The sequence below is a fragment of the Mustelus asterias genome, chromosome 18 (genome assembly GCF_964213995.1).
Source record: "Mustelus asterias chromosome 18, sMusAst1.hap1.1, whole genome shotgun sequence".
Classification (NCBI taxonomy): domain Eukaryota; kingdom Metazoa; phylum Chordata; class Chondrichthyes; order Carcharhiniformes; family Triakidae; genus Mustelus; species Mustelus asterias.
In genome coordinates this window covers 57030963-57046464 of record NC_135818.1, presented here as the reverse complement: position 1 = coordinate 57046464, position 15502 = coordinate 57030963, and the positions used below count along the sequence as shown (strand labels likewise).

The window sequence follows — 15502 nt, the reverse complement described above, 5'->3', positions numbered from 1 at the left end:
TGAACAGTGGAAGGGACATGCTGTTTGATACAATCCACCAGTCTTTGGGGCAGATACCCTACATAGCTAACATCACATTGGCACTGAAATTCATATACTACATTACTCATTTGTGTGATAGGCAGAATGTCTTTTTGCCTCGACAGCAGCATCTCATTAGTGGTGAATACCACTCATGCTGCTCCTGCATAGTAGCAGCACAAAACATCTGGCTTCACTTGTTGCTCAAATCTTTCAGATACCTTGCCCTTCTGAGGCGATTGAGATAGCCTGGGCACTTTTCAGGGCTGAACATGATGGCCTTGGATTCATTCACAAGCTTGTGCAATATACAGCACGAAATGATCTGATCAAGGCAGCTGTATTCCACAGAATGTCTTCAATGGACCCTATTTCAGCATCAAGCATGCATGGTGAACAAATGACTTGAACTCTATTTACAAGGTTATCGATTAGACCAATCTTATAGCATGTGAATTATAAGAATCCCAATATGTGTATTGACCAATAAAGATAGGTTTGCAGTATGCCGTGGTAGAGGACCCTCTGATAGATTTCTCAACCAGTACTTCAAGGAAAAGGTGTTAATTTGACTGCTCCATTTCAAAGGTGAATTTGAGCACAGGATGGATGGAGCCCATTAAGACACGCGAGGAAATTATGACATGCTTATGAATTTAAATATAGCAAATTTATCATACACATCAGAAATATGCAATGGGAAGGTGGTTTGGTGTCAATTCACTGAAGACATGTTTCCCATGGAACCCAACAAAGATGTTAGCAAGTGTTGGGTCTAGAAGTATCCCATGGCAACACTATCAATTTGGGCATTAATAGTCTTGTTAAATCTGAACTCAACAGTGTGAATTGCCAAGTTCATAAGCACAATAAATTGACTGATTCACACAATGGGGGCAGATCTAGATCATCATCCAGCACAAATAGCTATGCTTGAAGTGAAACATTAGTTAATAAGCTAGAAACGTTCCAACCCCTGTTTATAAAATTCAAAGCAGTGTCCAACATTAGACCTGATTCCATGATTGGACAACATTTGCTAAATAATCCTCTGTTGTGCAAAAAATAACACTAACAACCAATTTAAGCTAGTCAGTCAGGCTCACAGTGAGGTGCATTTGCAAATACTGGAAGCTAAATATATTAATACATAGTACCCTGTTCTTTGCAGATGGAAAGAACATGTTCACACATTACACACATAGCCATTCACTGATTCATTCCACAGGGCATTGCCTTGATCAGAGTCAAGCTGTCTGGTTTAATTTAAAAAAAAAATAATGGCAGTTAACTGTCAGTCACCATCCACTGGTACATTATCCATTGCAACGTATCTTCCAGAGTCAACTCGCCAACCAATCGGCACACTCTTCTCATAGTATAAAATAAAGTTGTTGCTCCCCATAACAATGGTGTTCTTGTGATTTTCATGAGCCAAATAATGCATATTTAAAAAATAGGAACTGAATGTAAACTTAATCCACTATAATTATACCTTCCTGCTGCAGCACCTCTGCTGTGAGACGTATCTGCACAACATGTAAAATTAATTAACAACAGCCACACAGGACCATAGACATCTCTCTCCATTAGATACAAGTGGTTATACATAGCTTGAGGGGCACCATTCCGCAAGTGCAGTCATAGTATTGTCGAGAAAATTCTATGCTTCAGCTAACTACTTCCCTAAATTTGGTGTTAAACTACAAAGTGTAAAATAAATTAACATGTCATACAAAAGAAAATGGAATCAGAATACATCTAAACACACCCCAGTCTAATTCTCCCCCCACCTGAAGATGACATTCAGCCCTGGTTTCTCACGCGCAACAACACAGATGATCAGCTTCAATGCAAGAAACACAAAGTTGACGATGTTAACATATGTTTAAAAGACAACTAATATTTATATAACACCTTTCACTTGCTCAGGAAGTCCTAGTGCTTCATCAACCAACAATTTTTTCTTTGAATTGTAATCAATTACTACGTAGGGAAATGCAGCACCTAAATAGGCCACAGTTTAATGTCGCATGTGAAAGATGGCAACTCTGACAATGCAGCACTTATTCAGTGTTGAAAGAACTGTCAGCCTTCTGTGGAGCTTGAACTCTCACTCAAGAGTGCTACCACAAAGTTAAGCTGACAAAAGGCAATGAAAAGAAAACCAAAGTCAAAAATCAAACAATTCTTTGGGGGATTGGAGTGGTGAAACTCACAGGAAAAACTCAAACCCAGCAAAAAACAATGCTTAACCAATCTTTATCCCTATATTTTTAGAAGTAGACAATCTGCATGACTATTTCTTAATATAGTCTTTTTATATTTATTGAAACTTGTATTTTTAATCCATTGGACTGTGTGAGAAACTTACATGTTGCAGGTCACAAGTTAAGAGGATGTCCAGCCCAGAAATTAACTGGATTGATGACTTGGATGGGAAGGATGGGGTATAAGAAAATATTGAGTAGAATTAGTTATTATTCTCCGGAGTTTAGAAGGATGCAAATATTGGTCCCTTGAGAGCGAGACTGAGGAACTAATAATTGGAAACAAGGCAATGGCAGAGCCTTTGAACAAATATTCTGTATTCATCTTCATCAGCAGAAGACATAAAACAAATCCTCAGAATAATAGAAAATCCCTGAAGACAAAAAGGAGGGAAGAACCTAGTTACGACCACTGGAGAAAACTGGGAAAAGTAATGGAACAAATGGAAGGCTGACAAGTCCCTGGACCTGATGGCCTGCACCAACGGTCTTAAAAGAAGTGGCTGCCTGGATGGTTGATGCATTTGTTGCAATCTTCCAAAATTCCCTAGATTCTGGCAAGGTCCCAACAGATTGCAAAACCACAAATGCAATACCTCTGTTCAAGAAAGGAGAGAAATAAAGCAGGAAATTCTAGGCTGGTTAGCCTAATGCCTGTCACTGGGAAAATGCTAAAATCCATTATTAAGGAGGTAGTAGTGGGACAGATAGAGAATCATAATGCTATCAGCCAGTATCAACATGGTTTTGTGAAAGGGAAATTTATTAGAGTCCTTTGAGGATATAACAAGCAGAGTGGAGAAAGAGGAACCAGTTGATACGCATTTGGATTTCAAAAAAAGTGTTCAATTAGATGTCAAATAAAATGTTTCTACACAAGGTAAGAACTTACATCAATCCCAAGATCATATCAGCATGAATACAGGAGTTGCCAACCAACAGGAAACAGAGAATTGGGATAAATGGGTCATTTACAAGATGGCAAACTGTAACTAGTGGAGTGCTACAAGTATCTGTGCTGGGCTTCAACTAGCTATCAATATTATATGAAAATTAAAGACTTGGATGAAGGGAGCAACTGTATTGTAGCCAAATTTGCTGAATATACGGAAGTAGGCAGAAAAGCAAGCTGTGAAGAGGATACAAAGAGTCTGCAAAGGGATACAGATAGATTAAGTGAGTGGGCAAAAAATTGGCTGATGAAGCATAATGATGAAAATGTGAACTTGTCAATTTTGGCAAAAAGAATATAACGTTTAAATGGAGAGACTACAAAATATCATAAAGAGGAATCTGGGTGTCCTTACACATGAAAAGTCTGCATGCATACATACATAGCAAGTAATTTGGAAGACAAACAAAATGTTGGCCTTTAATGCAAAAGGGGGACAGAGTATAAAAGTAGGAAAGTCTTGCAACATCCGTATAGGGCAGTAGTGAGATCACATCTCTAGTAGTGTGTGCAGTTTTGATCAACTTACCCAAGCAGAGACATACTTGCATTAGAAGCAGTTCAGAGAAGGTTCACTAGGAATTAGGGTTTTTTATATTATGGGGAAAGGTTAAGCAGATTTGGCCTATACTCACACCAGTTTAGGAGAATGAGGTGATCTTATTAAAACTTATAAAGTTCTGAGGGTGCTTGGCAGATTAGATGCTGAGAGAATGTTTTTTCCCCTGTGGCAGAATCTAGAACTAGGGAGCTCAGTTTAAAAAAGGGATCTTTCATTTTATCTCTCAAAGAATCATTAGAGTTTGGAATTCTCTTTCCCAGTGAGCCATGGAGACTGGGTAATTGAATATGTTCAAGGCCAAGTTAGATTTTTGATTGACAATAGAGTCAAGGATTACGGGGGAAGGCAGGAGAGTGAAGTTAAGGCCATAATTAGATCGGGCATAACCTTTTGAATGGTAAAGCAGGTTCATGGGGCCAAATGGCCTACTCCTGGCTTCTATTTCTTATGTTATGTAGATGATCTCATGGAGATGCATAAAATTCAGAAAGGAGGTGACAAGGTAGATTTGGAGGTGATGTTAATCCAGCTCAACAATATAGAACTAGAGGTCATAGTCTCAGCACAGACATGCTACAAGAAGAATTTCTTCTCGGAGGGCTGTGAATCTTTGGAATTCTCTACTCATTGCACTGTAAAGCTCAGTGAGAGTATACCCAAGGTTGGGAATGCTAGATTTTTGGGCTCTCAGGGAATCAAGGCATGTGGATAGGGTGGGAATGTGGATAGGGTGGGAATGTGGAATTGATGCAAAGGTTGACCAAGATCTTTGTGAACTGTGGTGCAGACAGGGACTGCAAAATTTAGGCCTATTCCTTATTTAACATAAGGATGCTCGGATTATAAAGCAAACAAGTTGAGAGGCATGGCTGACACCCAAGTAATGTTTTGCCTTTTGAGGAAAGTAGAGCATAAATTGTGAGATTGCTGTTAGATGTGTGTTATGGCACACTGGTAGATGTAACTGTATGTTTTGACAATGCAAATTTTCTGGATAGCTACAACAACTGATTATGTAACAATCATAAGATACATAAAGGCAAACAGAAAGGGGCATTAGCTTCAAGAAAAATTGGAATAAATTGCCATAGTTTGAGTATTAAAATAAATAACATTAGATACAATATTAGTGCAGTACATTAGTCTTCCAATATGCTGCACCATGCATATCCAGGTATTGCCGACAATTCACTTCATAGTTCATTACTTATTTCAAAAAAGATAGAAGGGTCATACGGAGGAAATAAAGTGATTGCATTCACACCTCATTATCCAAAAGCAGAATTCAGAAACCAGAGAATAGGTTGCTTTTTAATAGGTTCATTTAAGAAAAACTTTTGAGATACAGAATATTCTACACTAACTGTGAATGAGGGGAGCCAGAAACAATATAGATTAAATTGACAAAAGTATAGCCAAAGATTCCTATTTTACATCTACTGTGAATCAACAATATTTTACTCAGGAACACATGTAATTCCCTATTGCTTAATCCATAATTTATTTCAATCTGATCTGTGGGTTAAGCTTTTATTCAATATTTTCCGCCTTTCTTAATTAAGTTAACCTCTCTCACAACAGGAGCATTGTTTTTCTTTTAAACAGCAACTTACTCCACTGCTTACCAGATTTTGCTCTAGTCACAACATAGCCACCACTGCTAGATACAGTCAGTGACTGAGGTTTCAAGATCTCTCCTGGTGATGACAGGTTACCTTCTGGTCTAGTTGCAGTAGAAACTTGGATGTAGGGTCCCACAGCAGCAACACGACCGGAGGTATTAGAGTGCGTCTGTGGCACTGGTGTGCCATTAACTCGATTCAGCTGCTAAAGGGAAAAGCAGGTTTGTTAAATAATCAATATCAGGTATGAAAAAAAAAGTTAACTGCTCTACCACAGTAGACTTGCATTCTCATAAATTTTTTTGACAAAGTTAATGAACATGTATGGCAACTAGCAGATCTCCTGTTACAATGAGCTGGAATATATGGTATTGTGGGAGGATGGGAGGGAGGTGGGGGGAAACCAGGAATGTTGGGTGTCCAGTAGGATTTAATAGTTTAAAAAAATTTCAGTGGGCTTGAACATAAAAAAGTGAAGTTAACAAGCAAGAATGGATAGCTGCAACAATTGCTGCCCACAGTCATACGGATATATGAAAGTGATCAGAAACAGGTATCAATTTAAAGAAAAATAGGAATAAATTACTGCAGTTTAAGAGATATTGAAATGAATAACATTAGGCACAATAGTGCAGTACATTGGTCTTCGAATGCAAATCCAATGGCCTAGCAGGGAATTGATCTGTGGCTGGTAATCACTGGAAGAAGCAAGATATGTAGACAGTGATGGCAACAGCTGCAGTGAGGACAAGGAGAGACATACAGGTGGCCAAGCCAGGAATTTTCCCATTGTCTACATAAACATATAATAGTCATAAGTGTATGTTATAAATTCCAGTATTTCAGACTGGCTGAAGAAACAATGTCATTTCACAAAGTAATTACTTGGTTTTATGCAGTTAATTTGTAAATACTACCACTTTGGGAAAAATGATGATTTTGGTTGGTCTTGCCATCACTATTTGCTGAACTTTCCTACCTACCTAGAGAATGGAATTGGCTTCTGATTGGCTTGAATGTCCAATGACTAAATGCGAACCAATCAGCACAGATAACTTAAAAAAGTTATCTGAGCTGCTTGTGTTCTTTGCCCTGTGGACACTTGTTAGATGTGATGCCTTGAAAGATGAGACTAATAATGCACAATAGATAATTTTCAATTATACAGATGATAAAGTGATTCCACCGTCAATATTTTATCACAATAGCTCACAGGAAAACAAAAGATGTAACAATATACCATAGTATTATCACTTACTTGTTAACAAAATAAAATTAGTTAAATCTTCACCTCTTAGAAAATGAGTATCCACAATAAAAGTAAAAATCAAATCTACTAAAAAGGGTATTGTAAACACAAAACAGAGCAGTTCAGAATTGAAGTTCTTTCATTGCAGAACTGCGCACAATTTGTTCAATTACAAGCAAAATGTTAGATTTAAAAATAGAAATCAGCTTCATACAGGGATGTTTTCCTTTTGACGTGCATCAGATTTCTTCTTCCACAAGCGTTCACGAAGTTCACTGATTCTTTTGTCCATCATAGTCACTTCCACGTTACGCTTGTTAAGCAGTTCCTTTTGATGTTGAAGTTTAGTATTTTGCTCTTGATTAAGCTTATTGCGAATCTAAAAAGGACAGTAAATCCATAGTGTGAAAATGTTTGGTGTTATAATCTGTTTCTAAACTCTTTCTCAAGCTCAAGTTTCTTTAGCTGGTCAGGGAAAGTTAGGGAGTGTCAAACTTCTCTATTGCTGCTTTTCTGTTGTGTGAAACCTATGCTAATGGTGCTGGCTCCCAGCACGTTGGTGTTGTGCAGCTAGTGCCAACCCCAAATTGAAGCTGCCAGATTGGTGAGGCTGGATGCCAGGATGACTTTTTTTAAATAATTGGTCTTCCTAATGCCTGGCTTAAGTGAATCATCCACTTGATAGTCTGGTTTCGTTTGCCTGCCTTCTTAACCATTGTGCAAAATAAGTACATGGAAATAAAATGAAACAGTATATTGTTTAAATTCTTAACATCTTATACTTATATAAATAACTTCTTCAATCCAATGAGGAACTCAATCTCCATAAAAGTCAAGGTAAATGTAGGTTTCCACTTGTAATATTCAACAATACCAGGTTATCAAGAATAACTATAGGATTCATGGTTCCTTTTATAAAAATGAAATCAACTTTTTTCTTGGATCCTTAATACAGTATTATAAAATGGGTACCACAGCTTTGGTTCATTTTGCATGCTTCACCTGCAGCTCTTGATATAGCTTCTTTAATTCAACTGCAGCAGGTCCTGGAACTTGTCCATTGTAAGCTTGCAATCCATTTGTTTTTCCTTTCCTCAAGTCATCAAGTTGCTGCGTCAGTTGATCAACTTTTAACACAGCCGATTGCAACTCCCGCTGTTTCTCATGAAACATACTGTTGATGTGCTCAATTTCAGCTGCTGTGAGGAGAGAGAGAGAGAAAAGCGAAAAACTAGAAGCCTGCAAATTTGCTAGCTCTTAAAGTGCATTATATTTATATTTCATTTAAGGTAACATTTGCAGAGCATGAATATCAAACTTCCAGAAAATGGTAGAAAGAAATGATCTGATATTAAAGTTAATGGGGTGTAAAATAGCTGAAAACCACAACGTGCAATACCAGTGGCTTGTGGAATGCCTCGGATGCAATACGATACATTCTGAGGATAGAGTCAGAGGTTTACAGCATGGAAACAGGCCCTTCAGCCCAATTTGTCCATGCTGCCCTTTTTTTTTTATAAAAACCCCTAAGCTAATCCCAATTGCCCACATTTGGCCCATATCCCTCTATATCCATCATACCCACGTAACTATCTAAATGCTTTTTAAAAGATAAAATTGTACCCGCCTCTATTACTACTTCTGGCAGCTTGTTCCAGGCACTCACCAACCTGAGAGAAAAAATTGCCCCTCTGGACACTTTTGTATCTCTCCCCTCTCATCTTAAACCTATGCCCTCTAGTTTTAGACTCCCCTACCTTTGGGAAAAGATATTGATTATCTACCTCGTCTATGCCCCTCATTATTTTATAGACCTCTATACGGTCACCCCTTAGCCTCCTACGTTCCAGAGAAAAAAGTCCCAGTCTACCTAGCCTCTCCTTATAACTCAATCCATCAAGTCCCGGTAGCATCCTAGTAAATCTTTTCTGCACTCTTTCTAGTTTAATAATATCCTTTCTATAATAGGGTGACCAGAATTGCACACAGTATTCGAAGTGTGGCCTTACCAATGTCTTGTACAACTTCAAAGAGACGTCCCAACTCCTGTATTCAATGTTGTGACCGATGAAACCAAGCATGCCGAATGCCTTCTTCACCACTCTGTCCACCTGTGACTCCATTTTAAAGGAGCTATGAACATGTACCCCTAGATCTTTGTTCTGTAACTCTCCCCAACGGCCTACCATTAACTGAGTAAGTCCTGCCCTGGTTCAATCTACCAAAATGCATCACCTCGCATTTGTCTAAATTAAACTCCATCTGCCATTCATCAGCCCACTGGCCCAATTGATCAAGATCCTGCTGCAATTGGAGATAACCTTCTTCACTGTCCACTATGCCACCAATCTTGGCATAGTCCAGGATGATCTCACATGCTAGAAAAGGTTTCCATATTTTTGTCATCAACCTTAATGCTTCTGAACAGGAGGAGAAGCTGATGGCACTGCATCATATATTACCAGCTAAAATATGATTCAAACACACATTTAAGGACACTACCAACTTGCAAACAAAGAAAGTTATAAGAAATGGTGCTAATAGCAGGGTCAGCATTTATTGTCCTTTTCTAATGCTCGAGAAGTTGGTGGTAAGTCATCTTCATTAACCACTTCAGTCCATCTGGGGACGATATTCCCACAATGCTGTTAGAGAGAGAGTTTGATCTGGCATTGATAGAGTGGTGACATATTTCCAAGTAAGAATGATGTGAGAGACTTGCAGGGGAACTTGGAATGTTGACATTCCCATGGGTCAGCTGCTCTTGTCCTTGTAGAGGGAGAGTTTACAGGTTTGGAAGTTGTGAGGTGGCTACAGTTCATTTTGTAGGTGTCACACACCATAGTAAGAAGTTTAACAACACCAGGTTAAAGTCCAACAGGTTTATTTGGTAGCAAAAGCCACACAAGCTTTCGAGGCTCTGAGCCCCTTCTTCAGGTGAGTGGGAATTCTGTTCACAAACAGAACTTATAAGACACAGACTCAATTTACATGAATAATGGTTGGAATGCGAATACTTACAACTAATCCAGTCTTTAAGAAACAAAACAATGGGAGTGGAGAGAGCATCAAGACAGGCTAAAAAGATGTGTATTGTCTCCAGACAAGACAGCCAGTGAAACTCTGCAGGTCCACGCAACTGTGGGAGTTACAAATAGTGTGACATAAATTCTGATTCTAGGATCGCATGATAAAGACTCAGGAGGAAAAAAGCAGAAATATTTATGTGAAATAGTGTGACATAAACCCAATATCCCGGTTGAGGCCGTCCTTGTGTGTGCGGAACCTGGCTATCAGTTTCTGCTCCGCGACTCTGCGCTGTCGTGTGTCGCGAAGGCCGCCTTGGAGAACGCTTACCCGAATATCAGAGGCCGAATGCCCGTGACCGCTGAAGTGCTCCCCAACAGGAAGAGAACAGTCTTGCCTGGTGATTGTCGAGCGGTGTTCATTCATCCGTTGTCGCAGCGTCTGCATGGTCTCCCCAATGTACCATGCCTCGGGACATCCTTTCTTGCAGCGTATCAGGTAGACAACGTTGGCCGAGTTGCAAGAGTATGTACCGTGTACCTGGTGGATGGTGTTCTCACGTGAGATGATGGCATCTGTGTCGATGATCCGGCACGTCTTGCAGAGGTTGCTGTGGCAGGGTTGTGTGGTGTCTTGGTCACTGTTCTCCTGAAGGCTGGGTAGTTTGCTGCGGACAATGGTCTGTTTGAGGTTGTGCGGTTGTTTGAAGGCAAGAAGTGGGGGTGTGGGGATGGCCTTGGCGAGATGTTCGTCTTCATCAATGACATGTTGAAGGCTCTGGAGGAGATGCCGTAGCTTCTCCGCTCCGGGGAAGTACTGGACAACGAAGGGTACTCTGTCCACTGTGTCCCGTGTTTGTCTTCTGAGGAGGTCGGTGCGGTTTTTCGCTGTGGCGCGTTGGAACTGTTGATCAATGAGTCTAGCGCCATATCCTGTTCTTATGAGGGCATCTTTCAGCGTCTGGAGGTGTCTGTTGCGATCCTCCTCATCCGAGCAGATCCTGTGTATACGGAGGGCTCACCTGAAGAAGGGGCTCAGAGCCTCGAAAGCTTGTGTGGCTTTTGCTACCAAATAAACCTGTTGGACTTTAACCTGGTGTTGTTAAACTTCTTACTGTGTTTACTCCAGTCCAACGCCGGCATCTCCACATCATGACTACCATAGACACCGCAAACTGCCGGCTCCAAGTGGAGAGAATCGCCAAGAAGATCGCGCATATCGACACAGACATCAAGTTTCTACAAAGATGCAAGAAAGCAGACAAGATACCGAAAGGACTACAGATCACGAACCCACTCAGGTCAACCTATAACACAGACTACGCTGAGAGACTTTGCCGTCGCACCTCTCTCACCCTCCTCAACCACCTCATACACCAACTCTACAGCAAACGCCGCAGCCTGGAAACCAAGATCGAATCCATATTCTCAACTTGCGCTCAGGACGCAGACCAGCTGCGAAACTCTGCCAAGCAGACGAGACAAAGGAACTACACCATCTACATGCACACCAAGAACAGGAAACTTGAGAAACTCGGCATCACCACCAGCAGCAACCAAGCCTCCCCCGGTACCACAGTAGGAAACAGTCCCACTGCAGGGAAGTCCATTGTCAACTTGTCCGACTACACACTTCAACCAGATGAAATCGAAGTTCTCAGCCGAGGGCTTAATTTTTGCCCCACCACCAAAATAGACCCCATCAGTCTCGCAGCAGACACAGAGGAATTCATCAGGCGAATGAGGCTGAGGGAGTTCTTCCACAAACCCCAAGAGGCCAACAACGAACACAATGAGACAGCCAATGAACTGGAACAGCCGACAGAGAGATCCGCAGTGCATCCGAAGAGGAAAGAGTCGAATTGGACTCCTCCGGAAGGCCGCTGCCCTCGACTTGACATGTATGCCCAAGCCGTCAGGAGGTGCGTCAACACCAAATTCATCAGCCGCACTCACAAGACAGTCCCGAACATCACCCAAGCACAACGTAATGCCATCCACGCTCTCAAGACCAACCGCAACATTGTCATCAAACCAGCAGACAAAGGAGGGGCCATCGTCATACTGAACAGAACGGATTACTGCAAAGAAGTGTACCGACAACTCAACAACGAGGAACACTACAGACAGTTACCTGCAGATCCGACCAAAGAACACACCCGTCAACTCAACACTCTGATCAAGACCTTTGATCCGGACCTTCAGAACACCCTCCGTGCTCTCATCCCACGTACTCCCCGCGTTGGAGATCTCTACTGCCTCCCGAAGATACACAAGGCAAACACACCCGGCCGTCCCATCGTATCGGGCAATGGGACCCTGTGCGAGAACCTCTCCGGCTATGTCGAGGGCATCCTGAAACCCATTGTACAAAGAACCCCCAGCTTTTGTCGCGACACGACGGACTTCCTACAGAAACTCGGCACACATGGAGCAGTTGAACCAGGAGCGCTCCTCGTCACAATGGATGTCTCAGCACTCTACACCAGCATCCCCCATGACGATGGCATTGCTGCAACGGCCTCAGTGCTCAGCGCCAACAACTGCCAGTTTCCAGATGCAATTTTACATCTCATCCGCTTCATCCTGGACCACAATATCTTCACCTTCAACAACCAGTTCTTCATCCAGACACACGGAACAGCCATGGGGACCAAATTTGCACCTCAATATGCCAACATCTTCATGCACAGGTTCGAACAAGACTTCTTCACCGCACGAGACCTTCAACCGGTGCTATACACTAGATACATCGATGACATTTTCTTCCTTTGGACTCATGGTGAACAATCACTGAAACAACTCTATGATGACATCAACAAGTTCCATCCCACCATCAGGCTCACCATAGACTACTCTCCGGAATCGGTTGCATTCTTGGACACGCGCATCTCCATTAAGGACGGTCACCTCAGCACCTCACTGTACCGCAAGCCCACGGATAACCTCACGATGCTCCACTTCTCCAGCTTCCACCCTAAACACGTTAAAGAAGCCATCCCCTACGGACAAGCCCTCCGTATACACAGGATCTGCTCGGATGAGGAGGATCGCAACAGACACCTCCAGACGCTGAAAGATGCCCTCATAAGAACAGGATATGGCGCTAGACTCATTGATCAACAGTTCCAACGCGCCACAGCGAAAAACCGCACCGACCTCCTCAGAAGACAAACACGGGACACAGTGGACAGAGTACCCTTCGTTGTCCAGTACTTCCCCGGAGCGGAGAAGCTACGGCATCTCCTCCAGAGCCTTCAACATGTCATTGATGAAGACGAACATCTCGCCAAGGCCATCCCCACACCCCCACTTCTTGCCTTCAAACAACCGCACAACCTCAAACAGACCATTGTCCGCAGCAAACTACCCAGCCTTCAGGAGAACAGTGACCAAGACACCACACAACCCTGCCACAGCAACCTCTGCAAGACGTGCCGGATCATCGACACAGATGCCATCATCTCACGTGAGAACACCATCCACCAGGTACACGGTACATACTCTTGCAACTCGGCCAACGTTGTCTACCTGATACGCTGCAAGAAAGGATGTCCCGAGGCATGGTACATTGGGGAGACCATGCAGACGCTGCGACAACGGATGAATGAACACCGCTCGACAATCACCAGGCAAGACTGTTCTCTTCCTGTTGGGGAGCACTTCAGCGGTCACGGGCATTCGGCCTCTGATATTCGGGTAAGCGTTCTCCAAGGCGGCCTTCGCGACACACGACAGCGCAGAGTCGCGGAGCAGAAACTGATAGCCAGGTTCCGCACACACAAGGACGGCCTCAACCGGGATATTGGGTTTATGTCACACTATTTCACATAAATATTTCTGCTTTTTTCCTCCTGAGTCTTTATCATGCGATCCTAGAATCAGAATTTATGTCACACTATTTGTAACTCCCACAGTTGCGTGGACCTGCAGAGTTTCACTGGCTGTCTTGTCTGGAGACAATACACATCTTTTTAGCCTGTCTTGATGCTCTCTCCACTCCCATTGTTTTGTTTCTTAAAGACTGGATTAGTTGTAAGTATTCGCATTCCAACCATTATTCATGTAAATTGAGTCTGTGTCTTATAAGTTCTGTTTGTGAACAGAATTCCCACTCACCTGAAGAAGGGGCTCAGAGCCTCGAAAGCTTGTGTGGCTTTTGCTACCAAATAAACCTGTTGGACTTTAACCTGGTGTTGTTAAACTTCTTACTGTGTTTACCCCAGTCCAACGCCGGCATCTCCACATCACACACCATAGCCAGGGTGTGCTGGTGGTGGAAGGAGTAAATGGTTCATGTGGTAGATGAGTTGCCAATCAAGCAGGCTGCTTTTTTCTGGATGATATGGAGCTCGAGTGTTGTTGGAGATACTTGCCACTTCCCTGGTTGAGTGTATTTCACAGACTTGACTTGGTGAAATGGCTTTGGGGAGTGAGGCAAATTATTTGTCATAGAATAACCAGCTTCTAATTTGTTCTTATAGCACAGGAATTATGTGGATTGTCCAGGTAAGTTTCTGGTCAATGGCGACTCCCCAGATGCAGGGAATTCAATGAATTTCAAGGTGGGACGGTTAAACTCCCCATTGTTGGAGATCATCATTGCCTGGTTAACGTTACTTCCACTTGCAAGCCCAAGCCTAAATGTTGCCCATGTCTTGCTGCATGAGAGCACAACTGCTTCATTACCTGTGGATTAGTGAATGGAATGGAACACTGCAATTATCAGTGAACATTTCCAATTATGACATTATGATTGAGGGAAGGTCATTGATGAAGGCTGTAATGAGGTGTGGTCCTGATGGAACTGAAACTGAGTATTGGTAAGCAGGCTAATGGTGACAACGACCCATATCATTGTTTTGCTGATAATCAAAAGCAAGTTAATGGGGCAGTTTTTGGCTAGATTGGAGTTGTCCTGCCATTTGTGGTTAGGATGTGCCCGCACAATGTTTCACGTTGTTAGGTAGAGGCAAGTGCTATAGCCATACTGGAATAGCTTAATTAGGGGTGCAGCTAGTTCTGGAGCACACTTGCAGCAATGTAGCTTCGATGTTTGGGGGAAACCATTGTTTTTGCTATATCCAGTGTGCTCGACCATTTCTTGAAATCACACAAAGTGATCAAGTTGGCTGAAGACTGGTTTCTGTGATGGTGAGGACTTCAGCAGTATACCAGGTTGGATGATCCACTCCACACTCTGGTTGAAGATCAATGCAAATGCTTTATCCTTGTCTTTTGCACTAGTGCCAGGCCCAACTATCATTGAGAATAGGGATGCACATTGGACCTCTTTTTCACATTAGATGATCAATTGTTCACCACCATTCACAACTGGATCTGGAAGGACTTCAGATTTGCCCATCCATTAAGATGGGGAAAGAAGACAGGGGCAATCTAGGGATTTGGAGACTGTTGAATTGGTCAGTGCAGAGAACCTGTGACAAAGGCAGCAACTCAGAGGAGAGAAACCACAGGGAATGCTATGGCATCATGGAGCAATTGGAAGAAAAATGGTGTGGATTGGAGTGCAGAGCTACAGTAGTAATATAGAATTCCATAAATCACTAGTACAGGTGGATGGTTTATTTTACAGAGTCCTACATGCCTTGTTGTCTCCAACATATTAGGCAAAAAGGTACAAGACAATCAATGAAAAATGTTTTGAAACAAATGTTGGGATCCCTCTCCAGATAGTAACTAGTGGCACAAGGGAGGAATTATACGGAGAGTGGGTGAAAGAGGCAATAAAAGATGGAGCAGAGAACGTTGCAGAGGGCAAGAAATATAAGAGGAAAGA

At 42.3% G+C, this 15502-nt stretch overlaps 1 protein-coding gene across 10 annotated transcripts in view; it reads right to left on the bottom strand.

Moving 5' to 3' along the window:
• ppp1r13bb (protein phosphatase 1, regulatory subunit 13Bb) overlaps nt 1–15502 on the bottom strand; it is a 102369-nt gene that overhangs the window by 27227 nt on the left and 59640 nt on the right. For 5 of the 10 annotated variants that reach the window (XM_078234031.1, XM_078234036.1, XM_078234033.1 and 2 more), the window contains exons 7-9: nt 7679–7875; nt 6891–7055; nt 5431–5632 (exon numbers count right to left, since the gene is read on the bottom strand). In XM_078234031.1, coding sequence (XP_078090157.1) covers nt 5431–5632; nt 6891–7055; nt 7679–7875 — 564 coding nt within the window. The remainder of the gene's footprint in view (nt 1–5430; nt 5633–6890; nt 7056–7678; nt 7876–15502) is intronic. The other 5 variants (XM_078234035.1, XM_078234039.1, XM_078234032.1 and 2 more) reach the window with 3 other exon arrangements.